The 23,004-nt window shown below is 38.6% G+C and overlaps 1 protein-coding gene across 1 annotated transcript; it reads left to right on the plus strand.

The window, feature by feature from the left end:
• Positions 1-347: 347 nt before the first annotated feature.
• Positions 348-18,243, plus strand: ANXA1 (annexin A1). The gene is made up of 13 exons (XM_026064055.1): positions 348-459; positions 4,334-4,412; positions 6,579-6,672; positions 7,471-7,565; positions 9,194-9,307; positions 9,932-10,022; positions 11,098-11,177; positions 12,142-12,198; positions 13,605-13,698; positions 14,306-14,401; positions 15,583-15,641; positions 16,540-16,662; positions 17,867-18,243. The coding sequence occupies exons 2-13, from the start codon at positions 4,347-4,349 to the stop codon at positions 17,924-17,926; spliced, it is 1,029 nt and encodes a 342-aa protein (XP_025919840.1). The 5' UTR covers positions 348-459; positions 4,334-4,346; the 3' UTR covers positions 17,927-18,243.
• The last annotated feature ends 4,761 nt before the right edge of the window (positions 18,244-23,004 follow it).

Consider the following 23,004-nt stretch of genomic DNA (forward strand, 5'->3'; position numbering starts at 1 on the left):
TTAATTTTCATTGGGGAATGAGATGTCTTAATATGTTCACTTTTAACTTGTTTAAGAGGTGTCAAAATGTCAAGGGAGTAATTAAAGCTTAGCTTGTGTCTCTTTAGTGTTTTAATCCTATGACCCCAAAAGATTCATGGCAATTTACTACAGTGAGGGCTCTGATCGTGGAGGGTGGAAGCTACCAAGGCATGCTCATGAGCTGTCTTTTCCCTTCTGATATCTGCTCCTGCTGCCTTCCAGTGCATGGTTTTGCAATGACATTTTTTGTGTGGTTCTGTGTGTTTTGGACAGTACCCAAACTTAGCCTCTAGCAAAGAGCAGCCAGTTGCTGGGGCTGTGGAAACACTCTGGTTGCYAGGTGGGGCCGCCTGCACGGCACTATAAAAGCATCGCAAGCGGTCAGCTCTCTTCTTCCAGGCTGTACCATCCTGAAAAGTAATATTTGTGAGGCAGAAGGTAGGTTTTTGTAGTTCTCTCTGTAGACCTGACAGACTTTAAGAGTTGTGCACTACATTTTTCAAGTGACCTGGTGCAATTTTCTGCAGGCTGGATTTGTTGGCACCAGAAAAGATGGGTGTGGGCAGAAGAAATTCTTTCAGTTGTAAAATATTTCATGTACATGGAAGGGCTCGGATAATCACTGCTTTTATTTAATGCTCATAAGGAATTCAGCTTAAATGAYTGAAAGTAAACTTATTGGAGCTGACTGTTTCTCATGCTTTCTTTTTCCCTTTGTAGTAGGCTGCTGTAAAAATCTGTTTGCAGCAAAACTGGAGTCATGGGGAAACAAATGTGCTTTATATGTGAACTTAAATTTTTTTAAAAAGCAGTTGCTCTGACTTCAACAACAGTTCCCTGTTTTGGGACACTTGATCAGTCTTTGCTCATGAGAATGAAGAAAGTGAGGCAAAAGAACCTTTATGGAACATAACAGCAGAAATCTGCTTTATAGCTAAGAATGTGTGCGAAGCCACAGAAGTAAGGGCTGTATAATTTGAGGTTTGTTCCGCTAACACTTTCCACTGAATTTTCCAAGGGTGAGGCTGTTTTCTTCTCTGATGTTTCATTTTTATCCACTGAGCTTTCCCACTGTAAAAGAAATTGCTGTGTAGCTACAGCTACTGCCTGCTTTTCTGATAGGTTTTTATGATCTTAATTTACATAAAGATTCTGGTAACTAGCATGGGACAGTAATCAGAGATGATGTATCTGATATGTGATTAATAAAGAAATGGCGAGGATGAATTTGATTTGATTCAAACTCCTATAGCTGAGGAATTAGTGCAAAACTTTGAGTCTTTAAATATTTTCAGTAAATATTTAGTATTTATTTTCTGAAAACTTTTTAGAATTTAAATATGTCCAGTTCTAGGGGGCTTCTTACGGGGAGTGGCATCCAAACTGAAACAAACTTTGCACTAATTCTTGTAAAGGAACAGTTATGACTTTCAGTCCAAATCTCCCTTTGATTGAGTCATTCCAGCTGCAATATGACCATTCCAATTTGGAATGATAAAATGCAAGATAATCATAATATTTTTCAAACTGAAAAACTTTAAATTCCTATTTCCTTTTAACTGGGATGTCTAAAGATTCCAGTTTGGGTAGTAGGACACACAGTCTGGACAATATTTTATTAAACAGAATAACTTTGAAATAGCTATGTGGTGTGGCATAACCAGAAAGAAATGTCACCCTCTTTGACTGTGCCTTCTGTTTGCACCACTCTGTAGACTTTTTTTTCCTCCCTGTTCATAGACTTTGAGGAAGAAATATGGTAGAAAGCCAGTAGTTCTTTCCCTCCTCTTCATAATAAATTAATTTTTTTTGGTCTGAATTTATCTCTTTTAAATCTAGGCTTTGCTTGCATGAGCTGTTTGCATTCCAGAGTGGCAAGGGTCAAAGCATTGGGAAAGGCTTCTATTCTGCTAGGGGGCTGGCTGTTTCTCCCTGGATTCCTTCAATCTTTTTGTATTAGTCATAGTTTCTTATAAAGCAGGCAAACAACAATTTTACATGTAAACTGGTTTCTTAACTTTCCAAGCCAGCGTAAGCAAAGTCTTTAGCTCTTCTCAAGAGCATTTGTCTACTTTAGCTTCATTTTAAATTATAATGTTACTTGTTTGCTAGATGGAAGTAGATGGATCTACATGCCAAAGTGTCTTTATTTAAAAAGCAGAAGAAATAAAAGTTTTGGTTTTAAGACACAGAATTCTTTCATTGTTTCTCTAATTTAAATGTGAATAGGTTTAGAGGCTTATTGGACCCCGTTCAGTGTAGGTTAGCAGCCCTCTGCCCCAGTCGTGCCCATGAGCAGCAAAATCTCGCAGGCTGGGTGAGGGTGTGGGTGGGGAGAGGCCGACGGGCTGGGGAAGCAAGCGGCTCTCCCCGGGGCCGGCCCTGCCCGCTTCCTTCCCCATCAGCCCTGCGCTGTCAACCCGAATGCAATATCGGTCCCGCCTCTTTGCAGATCCGGTGCTGTGAAACTGCATCTTGCTTGTTAACTTTGGATCGTAACCAGGTGTGTGACTCTGCTAGTCGACAGAYATACCTGTGTGCCTTGGTGCTAGAGGCCAGGCGCGCAGGGCTTAGCCCAGTACAGAGGCTATAAAATGTCATCATCCCGCTGCATGCGGCCTTCACGTGTGCAGGGCAATTCCCTGTAACAAAATGCAGCAGGACTTTAGATACCACAGCACTTCATCTGGCCTCATATCCTTCAGCTGTCGAAACAAGGGTGGTACAGGAGTCACTGTAGCAGTTCAGTAAAATGCTGTTTTTAAGAGCAACATAAATAATGTGCTTTTCCAGTCTTCGGTAAATTACACCTGCCTAAAAGTTGGTCCCAGTACTTAACTCACACCTAATTTAAGTAACATATAATTACAGGATCAGAACCAGCTTCTGAGCTGAAGCCTTGTGGGCTGGGGCCGAGGGAAGGGCAGGGAAGCAGGAGTTTTCTGTGGAGAGGGAGCAGAGCTCAGCCCTGCCTTGCGGAGGGGAGGAAAGGGTGGAGCTGGGATGGAGAGCTGGCTGTGGGAGGTAGCTGCCTCTTTGCTGGCAGCTGGAGCTGGAAATGTGCTTTGCAGCTTTGCTGCAGCCAYGTCGCTTGGCCCTCGGAGTGAGTTGCTTTAGATGACTGATGTTTTCCCAGGGCCAGTCAGCACCGTATGGGTCACAGGGCATAAATAAAGCAAGGGCGTTTGCAGCATAGTCAGCACTGGTTTTAATACTTCCACATAAGGTCTGCATTATATGATCTGTACCCCAAGACCTCCGTTAGATTAATATGTACGTAGCTGCAAACAGCATTTGGTCTCATTATGCTACATATGCGAGGTGTTCTTCAAAGACATCCCAGAATAACAGGCAGTGTTATCTTTAGTTTATTGTTTATATGTGTGCTTTAAAACCAAGCCTCCCTAAGAGTTTTCTGTGGAAAAGTGTGTTTTGATGAAAAATCCATTTTGAGCAGACAACAAATACTTTATCTGATAAAACATAATTTTTTCCTCTCTGTTCTCTCACTGTTTCTGTTAGGAAACAGAATTTTCTCTACTCCAAGTTTGTTGCGAAGCAACSCATTCGTTACCATTGAGTGTTTGGTTTCAAGTCACTTCCCCATTGCTCTTTTTCCTGTTCTGCATGACATCTTGTGGAAAAGCTGGCCTGATTTTTTTTTTTTAATGTTGAAGAACAAAAATTATTTTTTCCTTCCTGCATGGATATTACTCTAGTTTTCAGTAGAAATTGGAGAATGTATATGAGAAATAGGGAATGGTATAGGTGAAACTGTCTGCTTCTATTATCTCTCTTAAGAAGGGGTTATTTAAAGAAATTAGATGAGAGTATATTTAATAGGGGAATATCTTTTGTCTTAACACGATACACAAGAGCTCAGAACTCAGTAAATGATCATATGTGAGTACTTATTTATCACTGACTTTGAACAGAATCAAATATTCAGTAAGGTATATGGACCTCTGATAATGGAGAGAGACAATTAATTTGTTTCTTGCAACTTTCCTTTGAAAGCTGGTGCTACCACTTAGGTATTACCATACTAAATAAGCAAACAGTCCAACTAGTTTAGTGTTCTATTTCTAATCTAAAACTTGTGAAAGTAGCTACAGGTATGTGTATGAGCAGGCAATTGCGGAGCATTACATCATCTGCTAAATATCATAATCAAAAGTTACCACTTTCCAATAGCACAAACTGATGAATGCTTGGGAAGCTAACTTCTATATTTCATAGTTCAAGAGAAAAGACTTTGCAGTGGGAAAGCTTGAGGAAAAAATGGTTTGTAATTTGATGCATCTCTTCCCAGAGAGTCCATCAACATGGCTATGGTAGCAGAATTTCTGAAGCAGGCATGGTTCATGGACAATCAGGAGCAGGAATGTATTGTAAGTATTATAACCTTTTCAGAGCATCATGCTTATTTTCAAGTATATTTAGAAGTGATTTAAAGGCATAGGCCAACAAACATTTTTCATAGACTCCAAGGGGAGGAAAGATGATGGCAAAATTCTGCTGATTAGAATCAGAACAGGATTTTATTACAACATATAATCTAAAAAGTCTCTGGTAGCACTCTGGTATCAGATGAAAAAATATTTTTATGTGCACATTTTAGTGCCTAGTTATTAGTTTCTAGGCAGAGCCAGTTACTGTAATGGAAGTGCCATTCCCACTGGCTAGTCATTGATTGACTCAAAGTAGTAATCTGATGCACAGGAGCGTGAATGTGTAAGAACATGTTCAGATGACGTACGTGGAGAAGATGGAGATGCTTAGATTGAGGTACAGGAAGCCATGAGTTGGAGCCCAGGAATGCAAAGGAGGAACTAATGCCACTAGTATAAATACTAGTTTTCTCACCATATGGCATGCTTAGGGTGGGAAGAGTCACTGTATGTGATAAAACATCTCAAATGATCAGTACTGATGCTGATTCGAAGGGACTAGGAGGATCCAGAGCATCTTTATGATAAGGAAGCTGATTAGGATACTGAAATGTCCTTCAGCACAGGTAAAGTGGCACACTGTGAAGTCACAGGAGATTCTGAAAGCAACTTTCATCTTGGAAAAAACAGAATATAGGAGGGAATTTCAGTAAACAAACTTTTCTGCTGTAGACCTTCTTATGGACTTTGTAATTTTTGTCCAGCAGCATTTTGTCCATAATCCCTTGGCTCCACATCCCATCCCCCTTGTACTCCCAGGGTCCTGAGTCATTCTAGTTACAGTGGTTACAGGCAGTTTTTCATTTAGCTACTAGATAAATTTGTCATGGAAACTAGCACACAAATACCAGTCTGGCTAGCCTGGGATCCAGGCACTGAATGAGACCCATTCTTCTGCTGGCTTAAATGAGTCACAGTGATGGTTTTTTTTAAAGTATGCAAGACACTTCTTCAAGTATGCAGGCTCTCTGCTCTGTTCAATACAACTCCTAGTGATAAAATTGTGGAGGGCATTGACTGTGTAACTATCGGATATTACAAATGTACAAAAAATCAGTACAGAGTGCTGTATGTGAAACATGTATCCCTAAGACCTTACCATTTGTCTTGCACTAATTAACTTTAGAGGCAAAGGATTAAAAAAAAAAATCTAATAGTGGGTTGTTGAATATGAGACAAAGAATACAGCTGATTCTAAGAAAGTTTAGCTAAACTACTGTCGTGTTATAAAAGTTCTTACCACATTTCACACCAAGTGAGATTTTCTTTAAATATTTCATCCAAGAATCTCAGAGCATTTTTTAGCTGCTGTCAAAGATGGTAATGAGGACAACATTGGTTAGACAGTTCTGCTGAGTTGTAGGCCCTACCGGTAACTTGTTTATGTGCCTTGACCTAAGTCAACATGAAAAAACTGTCACGTAGTGGAATTCTTTATCCCCCAGTTATCCACAGGTTCCTTTAGATGTTGCCTAGGGAGTGTCCAGCACCTGAGACTGGATTCACCAAAGGCAGCCAGTAGGTAATCTCTTTGAAGAAAGTGTTGCTTATGTCTCATGTTTCAAAGAGGTTGGGTAACCAGTTCTCCTTCGCTTCTTCCAAGGATCAGGCCTGAACTCTTCTCCAAGATGGAGATCGTGCATACAGGAGGTGTTTGTAGTCTTAGACGCGAGTCAGCTGAGAAGCCACTTAATGTGATGCATAGTCAATTTGCACAAGATGAGTGGGGATATTAGTAGCACTCTACTGGCAGTGCCTGCAGGATTTAATTGTGGTTTTAGAGTCTTTAAAATTTGGACATAATTGCCTAAAGTGGCAGTTAGGAAGTAGTTTCCTGTGGAAGATGACTTGCTCTGAGAAATAGGCCCTCAGGGACCCAAAACAATATATGAGCTACTTTCTCTTTAATAGAAGAGGTGTGAAAGGAGGTAAAACCAATATGTGTATCATACTGGGTCTGTTAAGCTATATTTAGCTACTAAACTCAGAGTTCATTTCTTCATAGTGGTATAATAGGCAATCCTGAATACAGGGTTAATTTAGGCATGTAAAACTGCTTCTTTGCATAAATTTTCTTTGGAATAAGTATTTTTTTTCCCCCTGCAGAAAAGTTCAAAAGGTGGCTCTCCAGTCCAGTCATACCCTAACTTCGATCCATCAGCTGATGCTGCTTCTTTGGACAAAGCTATTACTGTAAAGGGTAAGAGAAGTTAAATATTTAACCCACCACATTAGGATTCTTCCTTAGGAAAATTTGAAAATAGCCCTGAATAAAATATCAGAGTCAGAGGCAATGGCAAGCAGGAGAGGTGTGACCRCTTTTAAAAGCCTAGCAAGACATCAGAATTTTGCCACCTCAGAAAGAATCTGAACTCTTTGATAACCTGACATTATATTACAATTTCAGACCTTAATACTGTATTAAGGTTCTTGCATTTGTAGTAACAATTTAATATGTAGTAACAATTTAATTTCTAGAGAATCAAAAAGAGTATTATGACACATCAAGCTAATGCTTTTTTATTTGATTTCTGTAAAAAACCCTACAAGAAGTAGTGGATATGCTGATACTGTGGTATATGCTTTTGTTACGCTTCCCTCTTAAATTCACATTGGGCACTTTGGCTGTAATTTGAAACCTTTTCCAATTTGACTTGGCGAAGGTTAAATGAGTATGCCATCTAATGCTGTTTATTTTATTTAGTTATGCTGTTGTGTAGGTTCGGCTCTCAGAACACTTTAAGGCTTTCTTAAATAAGATTGTGGCAAATACAGGTTTCTGTTCCATGGGAACCTATTTATCAGGTTTCTCCCTACATCACTAAGTCAGTAGATGACTGCAGTTTTTCCTTTGGTTAGACTTCAATGTGTCAAACAATCAAAATGTAACACATTCCAGATAATAAAATATAAAAATGATGATTTGGTTAAATAACACATTAGATACTGTTATAACACTTGCAATATATTAGACATTATGTTGTTTGGTTACTCGTAGGTGTGGATGAAGCCACCATCATTGATATCTTGACTAAAAGAACAAATGCCCAGCGCCAGCAGATCAAAGCTGCCTATCAGCAGTTGAAAGGAAAGGTAAAGTATTTCCAAGCCCACCTCAAATGTGTAACTGAAATGTCAATGTTTTCCATGGGTCTGGTGGTGCATACAGCTTTAGTTTCCCAGAATAAAAGGCTACAGCAATTAATTTCTGTAGTTTATGAAAACTGTGACAGGGGAGATAGTACCCTGAAACTACTTTGCCAGTTATGAGTCTTTGGACACAGTGTCTATTATTTTTGGGGAAAAAAATAATCCCACGTTCTCAGCCTCCAGGTTTTTGAAAGCCCTAAAGGTCCTTTAAGTCATTTGATCACTGGGAATATAGAAAGCTCACTACCACCTGGCAGACAGTCTGCTGGGAAAAAGGGAGAGAGAGAGAAGGGGACTTCGCAGCATCCCTCTATGGATACTTAACTGTTGATAGAATAGAGAATGAGACAGGAAAGATGCAGGACCGTAGTCCTGTTTTACATCCACAGATGCACAGGGGGTGGTTTGCTTATTTGTTCTAGTGACAAAACTGCTAGTTCCTGGACTTGAGGAGCTTGGAAATTACTGGATATTTCTACAGAAGAGTTAATTGCTCTGCACAAAGCTCCCTATAACACTTTTTTTCCAGTTGATCTTGTAACTCTAAATTGAAATTATAATTGCGCAGTTGGCATAGCAGAGTTGCCGAGCCTTTGCTCCTAAGACTCCCTGGTGCTCTTTGCTTTGTAACTCTAAGTGACTTCTAAGGGCCAACTTGGAAAACAAGTCTACTATCTCATTTTACCCTAGATTTCCTGTGTGTCTGTTCAGAAACTTCACTTGCGGTTTCACAGCTCTCTTCTCCCACAGAGGAAGCTCCAGCCTTGCAATTATGTTTTATCAAGGCCTAAATTAAAATATAACTTCAAAGGCACACAGAGCCTAATGCTGTTAGATTATTAGATACCCTGTTGCCTGGCGCACCATCAAAGCAGAACAAAACTGACTATGGACACAGTGCTTGCTTCTGAAGTAACCTCATTGGCTTAGGTACCCTGACAAAGCAGGGTTATATATTGACCTTCACACTCTTATAGCCACTGTCTACAGACACATTTGATGGGGAAGAGAGCTGCAACTTCATGTAACAAAAAACAGTTTGGAGCATTCACTGATTGCACACAGAATAAAACAGATTTTTTTTTTTTAACTTAGATTTAGGTCAGATTGGAATATAGTCCCAATCTCTTCTTAATTTTGGGACTTGCAGTTGTGGATAGGATGAGATTATGCCACAGTGTTTTCACTACAATTTCCATATCCTTTAGGCAATAAACCGATGAACTAAAATATTCTCCAGATATGTGCATTTAAGCAACTCAATCACCATCATATCAGCAATATAGTAGTACCTTCTCTTAAAAAACAAGCAGCCTATTTTGAGTCTGCTTCTAGTGCTGTAAATGAGTGAATGAAAACATGCTGAATATGTACTGAAAAAAACCTAACACTAATGAACAGAAAGATGACAATCTATAATTCTCACGCAGGTCTTTGCAGTTCTGTCTAGTAGTTAAAGGAGTGATGTGGACTAAGATTCTTCAGATGTTAAACTCATTTTTCTACTGTAGCTGAACAGCAGCTTTTAACCATTCATGAGCTTAGTATGTTTTTCATTCTTCCTTTCACAGAGTCTGGAAGAAGCCTTGAAAAAGGTTCTGAAAAGTCACCTGGAAGATGTTGTTGTGGCTTTGCTGAAAACTCCAGCTCAGTTTGATGCTGAAGAATTAAGGGCCTCTATGAAGGTTGGGCAAAAACGCTTTTAGAAAAACTTCCCTAAAGAAAATTAAATAATTCTTGGGGCCTGTAAATGATACTGGATTGCATTTTGAAGATTGCATATTGTCTTCATTTTCCTCCCATATTGTAAAATAAATCTGTACTGGTAATGCATGTTCTAAGAATGAGACATAGCAGTCTCTGCTGAATTCAGGGTTGGAGGAGATTGACTGCAAATGCTATTCTCTTACGAGATAAACCCTCTTTGCCTTCTGAAAACTGGTTGCTACTGTGGTGGCAGAAAGCCATGGTTGTTTACTTAGGGGTTTTCTGAATAGTAAGAAAAAACAAAAAGGGAATGGGGAGGTGTTTTTCTTCATGGATTACAAATTCCTGTCTTCTATGTACACTGCTCAGTCATTTTAGCACTTCTCTTGGGTACCAGTGATGTTCGATGTGATAAAAAATGAATTCCAGGGGAGATGAAATAAGACAGTCATATAAAAGCAGGAATGTTTTTAATTTTTCTGTCTTCCTGCATGTGGGATCTTCAGATCCTTCTCCCTCATTTTCATGTTCTTTCTGTTCTTCTACATTTTAAGTTTGGTGTATTAAATAACGTTGTTAAAAATTCAACCATTTTTCAACAGGGGCTTGGAACTGATGAAGATACCTTAATTGAGATTCTGGCCTCAAGAAACAACAGAGAGATCAGAGAAGCCAGCAGATACTACAAAGAAGGTAATTCAGAGAAGGAAAAAAATATTAATGGTATGCAGCATTGGGAGAAAATGGACAGACTCTGTTCTGCAAAGTCATATTCTTTTTATCAATAACTTTGTTTTAAGCAGCCATAACCAACAGATAGCTGCAAACTTAATACCTGGCATTAAAAAATCTAGTGTGGGTCACGCAAGTCTTCTCACAACACTGTGTAGCAGACACATTACGCTCACAGCCTCACCTCTCAATAGGAGAAACTGAGAAGATGTTTTATGTGATAAGTAAAGCTACAAGTAAGGTCAGGTACAGGAGAGGCCATACTGACTTTTTCTGATCCAAAGAGATCACACTGCAAAAGGAAAAGGCTCATGATCCCAGCCGGAAGTGTCGATGTTTCATGGAACAGGACATTTAGATGTTTTCTAAAATGCAAGCAAAACCCAGCTGCTTTTCTTCTCCTTAACTAAGTCCTGGCTGACCTCTTAAGGGCTCACTAGCCTTGAAAAAACACTTATTGATTTAGTAACACAGGTCACTTTAGTTGCAGGAACTAGAGGGGGGAATTCTTTGAAGAAGTAACTAAAACATAATCTGGCATCTCTCACTTATGTAGAGTTTAATATGGTCAGTCTGTGTTGTCTAATTTAATCTCATGTTTTCTGAGATTATGGGCTAATGTTTCCAAGAGATTTCCATTCAGTGTGTCTCATTTAGAAGCCCAAATTTATAGTTCATTTTTTCAGAATCTTTTTGAGTCCTGTTGGATATAGTTCAGTGCTATTTAGAATAGTCAGAAATAAGAATGAAAGACAAATGGTACCCAAAAAGTTTCAAGCTTTTTTTTTTGTATTTCAGAAGACCCTTCAGAATGACTGTTTTAGCAGATTGTGGGTCTAACCTCCAGTTTCACAGCACATCTCAGAAATGAGTGTGTGTTACACAAAGTACTCATTCTCTCAAAACTAAATGAGGGAAAAGAGGAAAACTGCAGTTCCAACAGGCATATTTAAGTAAGAAACTAAGAAAGGAAAGGAAAAATGATAGGAATGATAACTTTAAAACAAACTGTGTATCCATTTTCATTTGATTTCAGTGCTGAAGAGAGATCTGACACAAGACATTATCTCTGACACGTCTGGAGACTTTCAGAAGGCTTTGGTTACTCTAGCCAAGGTATGCTGTATTTAAACATTTGCACTGACATTACCAATACTGACAGTTAATGTTGTCAAGACTATGTTAAGAAAAGATGTATAATAAATAAGAATTTCTTCATTAAGTAATTTATTTATTAAGTAATGTTTATTTCCTTGCATTATTTTTTACTTATACATGTTAGACAATATAAAATTATTCTTAAAAAAAGCTATAAGGAGATTTTATTCAAGAGCATTAAAAAAATGTGATATTTGTTACTGTTTATCAAATGTGCTTTTAATTCTTTTTGCRTGGTAGCTGTAAGCATTTGAAAAAAACAATAGAAATAATGTCGTATCAAGTGACCAGAAGTAGAAAAAAAGTGATGCTTATAAGTAGAGAAATAAACCTTTGATTAGCTGTTAAGATATATTTCTATTAGTAAGTATAGTGGGATAGTAGGAGCTAACAAGTGGACGAAGTGTTTTGTGAATTGATGCTCAAAAGCAGTTCAGTTTAAACGCTAGAGCTGCTATGAAAAGACTCGTTGGAAATACAATGAATATTGGATTCCATGATTGTTGAGTACCTGTGTGAAGCTTGTACGTGCACAGCAGATTGTTTGTTGATATGCCCATGTGTATAGTTCTGATTTGCAGTTTTGCTTTTAAATGACCTTGAAAGAAGTTCATTATAGAAGTTCATCAGGGAGCAAGTTGTAGCTTCTGAGACATGTAACTTGACACTGAATAACACTAATTCCTATGGGTTTTAATGTACTATTTCAGAAAGTAGGTGCTAATGGCCTTAAAAATCTGAGCTCTAATTGATTAACAAACGCTTCAGCTTCATTCACAGAATTGACAAAACTGTGGGCCTGTTAAAGTTCTGCAGTATTAAAGCATGTACCAGAATAGCAGGCCAGAACTCTCGAGTACTGGGTTTTGGTTAACTGAATGATAATGAGAAATGGTGAATTGTCATTTATTTATTTACTTAGGCTGACCGAAGTGAAGATCCTCATGTGAATGATGAGCTTGCTGACAGTGATGCCAGGGTAAGATCATACTTGGTGCTCTGCAGTTTCTTTGTTTCTCTTACTCGAAATTACAAGTTGTGCCTGGCTGTGAATGTTCTATTTCACCTACCTGCATCTGTTGCACTGCAGACTCTTAACAGAGAATTGCACATTATGTAGTTTTTTTTTTTTTTTCTGAGGGGATACATTTTCCAAGGTTTGCATAAGCTTCACCAGCTAAAGGAAATCTTTAACACCCAAAATATCTAGTTTCAGAAAGGTTTCTGCAAGATATCTTCCAGTTCATGTAAAGGATGTAGGTCGTAGGAAGCAGAAGTCAGTAGCAGGAGAAGTTAGACACAATTTTTCTTATGTATAAAATAAATACAGTTCTCCAATGGAGGGACAAAGTTGTACTCATGGGTGTGAAGAACCGGCTACCATACCTTGACCTGTCTGAGTTGTGCAGTATGTCACCTGTAGCTATTGCTTTTCGGTGATGTACATTTGAAGATTATTGGGTGCACATCACAGTAATATTTTTAAGGATTCTAAAATAAACAACTGATTTGTCTCTTATTTCCTCCTACATTAGTGTGACTTTTTGTTGAAATCTTGGTAAAACTCAGCAGTCTATCCTAAGTTTTCACTTTAAAATCTTGCATCACTATTACAATTCAAATCTATGTTGGCTATAAATAATTTTTTAAAAATCCAACCACAAAAAGAGCTCATTAAGCAATATTGTTCTTGTTCCTGCTACATGAGAGGTTTAGTTTTTTCATCAGTCCTAGGTTTGAGAAACAATAAATTAATGCCCCGTACAGGCACTAAAGTTCAATAAAGTTTTGTTAAATCTTCTTTGCTGCAGTGTGGAGGTCTTTAATTATTACTTCTAGAGAGGTTTGAGGAGATGGGGAAAATGAAGGAGATTGATTTGGTTTTTCTCACTTTTCATTAAAGTCACTCCTGGAAGGACAAGGAGTACTTGGTGCGTAGGCTTCTCCTTCACATTTGTCCAGTTAATATCGGAGCTAATTTTGTTTGTCTGCAGAAAGCTTGCCAGTCCTACACACCCCCACAGAGCATGGCATATCATGATGCATGAAAAATATCTTCATTGAAGGAAGCAATATACACAAGAGAGCTGGATGGTGATTCTAAAAAAGTCTGAAAATATGATTTGTAGGTGTATGGTGCTCTCTAGGTACTATGATGCTGTAAGTGAAATATGAAGTATTACTTGATAGAGCTAGAGTTAGTCTGAGGCTGTGTAGAATTTTGTATCTTGTTATGGGTTGTATCAAGGACTATAGTTCACTGCAGACAGGCAATTGCCTATCTTTGGCTGGTAGCCTCAGAAGTTTTGGAAATTGATCACAGTATTTCTGTTTAGTTTTCCCTGTATTAATGTTAACTTTAATATCTTCTTTTCTTTATGACAGGCCTTATATGAAGCTGGAGAGAAAAGAAAAGGAACTGATGTTAATGTGTTTGTTACTGTTCTTACGGCAAGAAGCTACCCCCATCTTCGAAGGGGTAGGTTGGATGAAACTTTGTGCCTAACAGGAATTGTATTTTGAACATGGCTTGCTTATTCATTGAGAGATTATATAGATTCCCAAGATGCAACTCTGACTGCTGCAAAGCTCTGTGTAATTGGAAATGTGCTTGCTGATCTAAGGATACAGTTGGCAGTTTGGCTGTCCTCTCCATACCAGTGATGAACAATATCACTTAAGTTGTTAACAAATCTACTCCTGCAAGTATCACAAGGCTAATGATCACAAGCCCAAGGCATCGGGTTCTTCAGGCTGGAGTCGTGAATGTTCCCTAGCCAGTTTGCCCTGGGTGGGGGGATACCACCTTATGACACAGGCTCCAGTGGAGTCACTGGACCACCCCTTCCCCCACCAATGGGAATATGAATCCCACCATCCTTCCATGGTCCCTTTTCTCATGCTGACTCCAAGTAAACAGTAACACTGCTCTTAACATTGTGCTTGCTGAGGAAAATGAGAAATATGGCCTACAACCAATCCTCTGTATGTACAGCAGCAGCAGTGAGGGCAGAAAGAGGCAGAAGCATAGCAGGGCAAATACTATATATTGATCACTATTCACTGACTTTTCTTCCTTTATTTAGTCTTTCAGAAATACACCAAATACAGCCAGCATGACATGAACAAGGTACTGGATTTGGAGCTGAAGGGTGATATTGAGAACTGCCTTACTGCCCTTGGTAAGTGGTTCTGCAGATAGTAACCCAGAATATATATTGACCATAAGAAAAAACATTTTCTACCTCTTGCATACTCTGTCTAATAGGAAACCATCCTGATCTTATCCAGCTTCACTGAGAAGCTTGTTAGATAAAATCTAGTCTGGGAAAATCTGGTCTGAACACAGTGATTTAACTGAGTTACTTAAAGTCAGTTAAAGTGGATGAATGAATGTGATTATCTCTCCTGACACGTAAAAGGGTCTTACAAGGAGAACAGGCATGTCATGGACAGAGGAAGATTTCTGTAGGAAGTCACTATGAAAAAAAGACCTGCCAGAATAGGGACTGTTTGCATCAAAAATTCTATAGTTTTGGACATGTCCTCAAGAAATAAAACTGAAACAAGTCCTCTAAATCTTGTTTTTAAAAAACATTTATGATACATGATAAATAAAAGTATGACAGTTTCCCTTCTGAGGTTTTGTTCAAGAAGGTATTCTTGTAAAGGTTCGTGGTAAACCTATATATTAGGATCTTTAACATTACTGTTGCCCATGAGCAATATAAATAATGATAAAGTGAGATACATGACATTATTTAGGGGAAGGACAAGGGGCAGAGGGCAAGGATAATACGTTGATCTAGCCCAGTGACAGAGGTTGTTGTAGCCCTCCTCTGGGGTATCATGAATTTGGCCTGTTGCCTGAACACTGGTGACACCTGGAAGCATTGGTATTTATGGATGATGCTCTCCAGCTAAACTTTGGTAGGCATACTTTGGATACAAAAATGAGTCCTATCAGATCCTTTTTAATACCACAGGTAGATGGGAAGTAGTTAATATAATTTGGTTTACAAAACATTGGATCATAACCCCCAGCTCTGCTGTGGAGAAAACAAATGCTTTCACATTCTTATCCTTGCAACATCCTTCTTAACTTTCTGGCTATGAAGCACAGTCCTGTCTTTACTGTAACGAGAGTATTCTTCCCTGACTGAATTGCTTTCTGAATAAACAGAGCAGGCAAAGGAACTGTCACTTCTCTCATATTTTGAAGGTAGGTAAAAAAGAAGTAGATAAATAGGAGGTGCTGGAAGGTGTACAGAGACTTCTTTTAAAGTGTTCTCTTTCCAGACTTTTGCTTTTTCTTACTTGTTACATATGTCGGATGTAACCTTATCTCACTGTTTCATTACAGTGAAGTGTGCCACGAGCAAGCCAGCTTTCTTTGCTGAAAAACTCCACTTGGCAATGAAGGTAACCTAGACCAAGAACTCCTGTTTGTGGGCAAGGAGAGCTTTGTAAACTGAAAAATAACAACCTGGGCGAGAAAGTTCTTTGTGTGAGAAAAAAGGACTGCAGAAAGAAATTCAGTACATTTATCTTACTCTTTTGCTTCTTTTCTTTGAAACCTCTGAGTCTTCTTCCATGGGAGGAGCTGTCTGCTATAGTGTGTTCAGGAAGGCATCTGCACATCCATGCACATACCTGTTACTCCAGACAGTGACTGAAAGCTAATTGAAACTTTTCTTTTTTCTTTACAAAACCACAAAAACATTAATGATAAATAAACAGGAAAGCAACTTGAGAACTGGGGTGGGAGCGACCCAAATGAGCCTGGTCTTTGACTAGAGATTTGAGCTCCCTGTGACAAATTGGGAACATGAGTTGAGTGATGGCATCTGAACTCATGAAACTGGAGCATTTCCCAATTCTAGTATATATGAATTTATGTAACTCCTGTGGCTTGGTTAGGACCAGGACATGAAAAACTGAGCATATCATTATGAAAATGGAGTTCCTTGCACTCTTAAAAAAATGAATAACCCCCCCCCCAAAAAAAAAAACAAAAAAAMCCCCAGTGATGTCTAGATTGTCTTTGGTGTCAGGCAAGCACAGTGAAGGACTTACCTCTTTTCTGGAAGCAGCTGTTGTAAAAGGAAATCCTAGGTCTGCAGCTGGTAGATGTAACTTGTGATCAATGAGTTTGTGTTGGTTGGGAACAGAAAGGGGGATATAAGAAGAGCAGAGATGGTAAAGGTATAGGGTCTGGACCCTGTAGTCCCACAGATAGTGGTGATGGATTAACACACAAAAACTTGATTTAAGAAGACATTTCAGTCATGTAAGTAGTCTCACTTTTTGCTTTTAACAGGGCTCTGGGACACAGCACAAAACACTCATCAGAATCATGGTTTCACGCTCTGAAGTGGACATGAATGACATCAAAGGCTATTACAAGAGACTGTATGGCATCTCTCTCCGCCAAGCCATTATGGTAGGTTTCCATGTGCTGGTAGAACTAATTCATTTTCTGGGGAGAATGTTTTCTTCACAAAACCTATAGCAATTAGCTATTTGTGGTACGTGTCTCAGGATGTCACCTTACAGTAGAAGCCAAGTGTTGACTGGAGACCATGCCCTAATGCCTATGTTTGTATAAGCATAAGGTACATTGGCAGGAGAGTGGCAGTGATTGCACCAACAGCTTTATGGGAGATATTTGGTGCCTCTGGCTCTCTGAAGTACTTCTGAAAATACCTTTTAAAAGGGTACAGGCCACCCAATGTATTTTTTAGAAAATTTAAACCAGTGATATACAATTAGAAAGCTAAACCTGTAARGTAGCTTTGTGGAAGCTAGTAGACAACACTAAAGAAAAAGTTGACTGGAGCAGAAATGTGCTCCCTACCTGCACTAAAGCACCCTACTGATTTTTGCTAATGTTTGGTACTTTTCCAGTTAAGTAGCAAAGGTAATTTATATTCTTTCCTCATGACCGTAGGCGAGCTATCATTTGGGATGTAATTACATCACCTCATCTTGGTCCAAAATGATGATTGTATCCAAATGGCTTGAAGCCTTACTTGGCTAAACTATGTAATTCTTAAGTCTGCAAGGTAGTTTCAAACTTGAGCAAACATTCAGCTGAGTAAGAGATTCTGTGATGAATCCAATATCATATGAYGACTCTTAATCTCTGTTTGAGATAATATTAGATATAATGTGTATGTGTTACCCTGCTTGGGAAGGGGGTTGGACTAGATGATCTCTACAGGTCCCTTCCAACCCCACCAGTTCTTTGCTTCTGTATAATGTTTTAATACTAATGAACATTGGACATCACAGGTCAAGGGAGGCATTTCCATTTTACTGAAGGAGAGCTTAAGCTCCTGGACAGAAGTCTTCTGTGCTTCACTTCTTTATGCAATAAGGCCTATCAGGTTTTTTTGTTGGCCTTGTCTACCTTGGCTCCAATCTGGAAATGTATGTGTTTATTCCTATGCAGCATAAATAGTTCAACTTTAGTGAAGGTRCTCAGTTCAAGGTTAGCCTACGAATAACATTTGTGTTATCAAGTAGTTAATTTATTTAGTTAAAGGATTGATGTTTAGCACATGTGTACTGAATGCTTGGAGAAATTGTTTTCACTTGAGACCATTACCCTAAAAATTGCACTTCTTTTTTACTTAAACTGACAGGATGAACTCAAAGGAGATTATGAAAACATCCTTGTGGCTCTATGTGGAAGTGATAACTAACAATGTACTCCAGCCCTGTTACTGATGATCTTTATCTTTGCCTCAGCTGTCTATAAGTAAAATATGGGCTATATACGTTGAGATTTCTCTGGAGTGGTACTTAGTCCACATGTGTTATCTGGAAAACCTGTAACCTGGAATGTATTTTTTGATATCTTAATTCTGTATGGCATGAATATCTCTTTTTACCATTATTTATCCAAAGCCAAAGAATGCTCTCAAGTTTCTGTTCGCTTGATTAATCATGAAAATGCAAAGTTTTCATCTAAATAAAGCAAATGAACTTTTAAAAATAAATTAACCTGTGTGAGACTTCATATGTGCTTTGTCACTTTTCTGCATTTAATATTAAGTTGTCTGCATACACTATATGAGAGAAATGTCAGCAAATGATTTAAATCATCAACAAAGACTATAACAACTTAATGCAGTATGGCTGAACCTTTCCATTTCATTTCAGCTAAGGTGCATGTAAACCAGATGTTAGAAAAATAACTGAAGATACTTGTTAATAAATACTATCTTTATGAAAAAACTAATGATATGCTACCCCTGGTTTTGTTGTTGTTTAAATTGCAGAATAAAGAGACTTGCTATGCTCTGTACATAGTAATAAAATGAACTGAAAAATCTCTATAGACCATGTAAGACCTTATCTTTTTTTCTGGTGGGTTGCATGATTTTTTTTTATAGTATCTCCAAAGTAAAAATAATATTTTCACTGCTACTGTTTTGGATAGTATTCGTGCATGGGGTTACTGTTCCCATTGTGCTAGACTGTGTACAAATGAAGCTAATTAGAGCCCCCAAGTGCACTGGTGGGATTCAGCATTTCTCGTCAGCTCTTTATGTGCAAACGTTGCTGGTCTTCATAATGCTGTCCACTAGCCGCTCGTTTGAGCAATAGCATGCTAAACCATTGGGAAATCAGAGATGACCATGGCTTATTTGTGTTAAAGTTTGCAGATCCTCTGCATTTCATATTGTCATGGCCTATGATAATGGCACTATGCCTCTGGAAAAAGTGATGTCCTACTCTGAAGAAACATGGGATTGTATCTTGGTCTTACGGGAGCTGGAGGGAAAACTCCCCTTTGCATTCCACAGGGCCAGGTTTTTATCTGACCCAACTATATACCCAAGAGCTATATGCCCAGGCTACCATAGTTTACTCTGTTGATAATCCCTGTTGTCTTCATAGGGTAAGTGGAAGAGAGAGATTCAGGCCAAAGTAGATTTTGGGCCAAATACATGATAGTCATCAATTAAAAAGAAAAAACAAAACAACAAACATATGCACAAAGATCGTGTGCTGGAAGGTCTGTTTGATCAAATGACAAGCTTCAGATAAAACAAAACAAAAAAATACCCTGCATGTTTTGAGTGTGGCACTAGCAATAGAAAAACTTTCTCAAAAGGCATATATCTGGAGAATTCACTACCCCAAAACTCTAGTTTCCATATAATGATGAGTAGGAAAGTTTGGTTGTGACAGTCAGGTAAAGGTTAATTGAAAGGAATGTCAAAACAAATATGGAATGAAAATAACATCTTTTTTTTTTTTTTTTTTTTGCCAGAATCTTCTAGCTTCCTTTCTCACTCAACAACAAAATGTATAGTGGGGGATGATTAATTGCAGCTGTGGTTTCTTTTTGATCTTGTACCAATATTCACAAGTATTATGTATGCTTTGCTAACATTTTTGACATGGGTAACAGCCTATTAAAAGTGAAGAAACTTTAATCAGTGGATTTTGAGATACCACCTATGTTGCTGGCTGACTCTTGGACAAGTGGAAAAACACAGCAAACCTGTACTCTTTGAATGAATCATAACTAGTTAACTTGCAACAAGTACTTTATGAGGCCATAGAGAAACACTTCTTGCTTCARCTTTTGTAGTCGTTGTGAAATCTAGAGGTGCTGTAGTTATGTAAAGGGAAAGAACTGGTTTTATCAACATAAGAAAGAACTGTATTTCAAAAGTTGTGTTCAATGGGGAAGCCAAAAGATGCAAGAATCCACCTCCCCTCTTCCCACTAAGAAAAAGCTATTGTAGATCTTTAAAAATGACTTTCAATTGAAGTTTAGGAATGTTAGAAAATTAGTATTTACCTGAAGTGGACTCTTTCCTGACTTCTTCGCTGACTTCAAGAGGGGCTCAGTAGCCTCATGTTCTATTTGAGAGYCCTGCCTAACTATTAAACTTGGAAATGCAAACAAGTGATTATCCGGATTTCTCATTTACAGTAAATGAGATGATACGAAGTCTAATGTGCTAATAATAGGRAAAATGGTTGTTTTGCAGGACTGCACAACAGAAGATAATGAGTACGGTACGTTACTGCAATCCTAACAGCTCTCGTAATTTTAAGATATCTTACTAGAATTTCATGTCTCCTTGCTAGAGGCAAGAGTAGCTCCATCTTGACTGTAATGTTTGTGTCTATTTCCACTTCTGGCAATCACTGTTCCATTACAAGTGTGCTTGCACACAAGAGGAGGGATTGCTGGAGGTCTGCATAGAGGTGTGTCAATGAGGACTCACAGGTTTACTGCCACCACAGTCCAGCCAAGTCCTCCTAGCCCTTCACTGCTACCTGAGAGGCACATGGTGCTGTAAAGAGAAGGTACAACTTTCACATAAATGTATGTTCTAGTAAAGACTGATAATTTTCAAAATATTATTTTAAGAGCAAACAAGGTCTGCCCACACAGCCATTTCACAAGTGTTTTCAATGTTATGAGGTGTTTATGCCACTCCTTATTTCCAGGGGAGATTTGCAGCCAGCTGTTATGGTTCAGAAACTTCTTTAAGTACTATGAAAAACAGGACTTAGGACCATCCATTTCACCTCCAGAGGGCTCCCTGGTGGTATGGGTGAAAGGGAAGACTATTTTTAAACTTAAAATGTTTGAGTTCCAGTTGTAGCAACACCTACTGGCTGGGTGGTCTCCTGGCATCAGGAAGGACAATCCTTGTCCTAAGGGGCTATACTGCAGGATCGAGTGGAGAGAGAGAGAAAGAGACAGAGAAAGAAGTAAACAGACAAGCACAAATATGGCAGATTTTTCTATTCAAATTAATAAGAGCATCAACAGAGGAGTGTACATGAAGCTCTAAACATAACCTACTCTAATCAGAATATTTGTAAGAGCAGCTACGTTACTGCTGATGTCAAGGAAACAAAAAACATTTGGATCTTACTTGGTTTTATCTTCCTGCTTAGCAAAGGACAGAACAACACAAAAACTCACTGCAAGTGAGTTTGAAATATAAGTGTTTAAGGACTCCATTCAACAGGATGCTTTTTTCTGTGTTAAACTTTAGGCATGGGTTTAGTCTACAGAAGTCTACCAAGGAGGCATATTTGCACATTTTCTGCAGCTATTTTCCCAATCAATATTAGGAACTAAGTGCTAGTGCAAGGAAAAATAAGAGAAAGGAAAAGATATTTTTAAGTTTTTCTAAATTTCTCTTGAAACCAAACAAAAAATCCTCCACAACAATTCAAGCGTATTTAGGCTGTGAATAACTACACAGTATTGAGATTTTCAGGGTGGAGGCTTGCCCAGAAATTGTTGGCATGCTGCAGTTTTTACCGCTATTTAAGTGAAATACAATGTATGTATTTCATAATCCCTTTTCTGAGGTGGAGAACAGCCTATAAAAATAATGAAGCCTTTAATCAAGTTTGAACGGGGTATAGAAAGAAAGCAGAGGCTGCCATGTTTTGGAGGCAATCAGATGTGCTCTCTTGAAAGTACATATATCAGGATTGCAGTATGGTGGCTTGCTTTTCATCAGCTAAGCCTGCTGAGGGAGTGATAGCCCAGCTATCTTCCACCTTGGATGAAGAATTTGGGCCATTCAACCACTTAAAACTTATGAAGGAGAGTGAGGGAAATTAAGAAAAAAGGAAAAATCACAAAATATGTTACAGCAAATCCGTAGTGAAATTTATCCAAAGGCTTCCTTGCTTCTGTGTAATTTCAAAGTGGGATAGGAGGATGGGATGAAAAACATGAGCATTGAAAGGTGGTTTTTTTTCATCATTGTAGATTTCTAGCCTATAAGCATGAATGTACTCTGAGGATACAGCTTCAAAGCAACCATGTAAATGAGGGGGGGAAATCACCCTCCACCGCCAGTGATGCAGGATGGTAAAAGTTTTGTTAAGGGATTGGGATTTTTTGATCAGCTAGAAAAGATTGGAAAACCATTCTTTCAAATAGCACTAATTCTTTCATTACTGCTTGATAAATGGCTCGGGAAGTGAAAAATATGTCATATTTAGCTTATTTCTAATTTCCATTTAGCCATATCCTGCACTGGGGGGGACAGGTTTTCCTGTTTCCCCATCACTGTGAATGCGCTCATGGTCCTTTTGGCTTTGCCCTGATGAAACAAATGATAAATACACAGGAGGCTACAAAAGGCCTCTGGAGTTTCCAGATGGCATTTCCCATCTTTTGAGCTCTGGTGCCACCTCGTGAGTAAGTTAAGAACAAGGACAAGGAAATGGCATATTACAACTGAAATTCAGCCTCAGTCAGACAGAGATCTTATTCATACATTACTTTTCAGGCAGTCTGAGTGGTAAAAACTGAAACAGTTGAGCTTATTATGGAAAATGGAACTTAACTTTTCCGATATCTCTTTTAGAGTTCTGGCTTCAGAAGGAAAGAAGAGGGAAAAAGCAAACTAGGACTACGTGATGAATTCTTAATAGAGATACAGACAGAGGTTTCTCAGAGCACCGAGGCAGAGAACTACTGTGGAATACACAAGAAGTTGTGCACCAAATGTACATCAGTGTAATTCTACTTCTGTAGTTGAAAAGTCCTCTCTTCTGGCAAATCCTGCTCTTGAAAGAGAGACACACGAACCCAATGGTCTGTCTTTCTGTCTCGTGTGATACAAAGGAGGCTCTGAGCAGAGGTGATCAGGAGATTATTTGGGCAACAGTAGGAATAAGAGAGCCAGAGAGAGCTTCTAATAGTTACCATATATGGCAAGGTGATGCAGCTAACCACCCTGTATATTTGCTGAGGTTAAGGAGAAGAGAGGACAAGCTG

The sequence above is a fragment of the Apteryx rowi genome, unplaced genomic scaffold (assembly GCF_003343035.1).
Source record: "Apteryx rowi isolate R43461 unplaced genomic scaffold, aptRow1 scaffold_207, whole genome shotgun sequence".
NCBI lineage: Eukaryota > Metazoa > Chordata > Aves > Apterygiformes > Apterygidae > Apteryx > Apteryx rowi.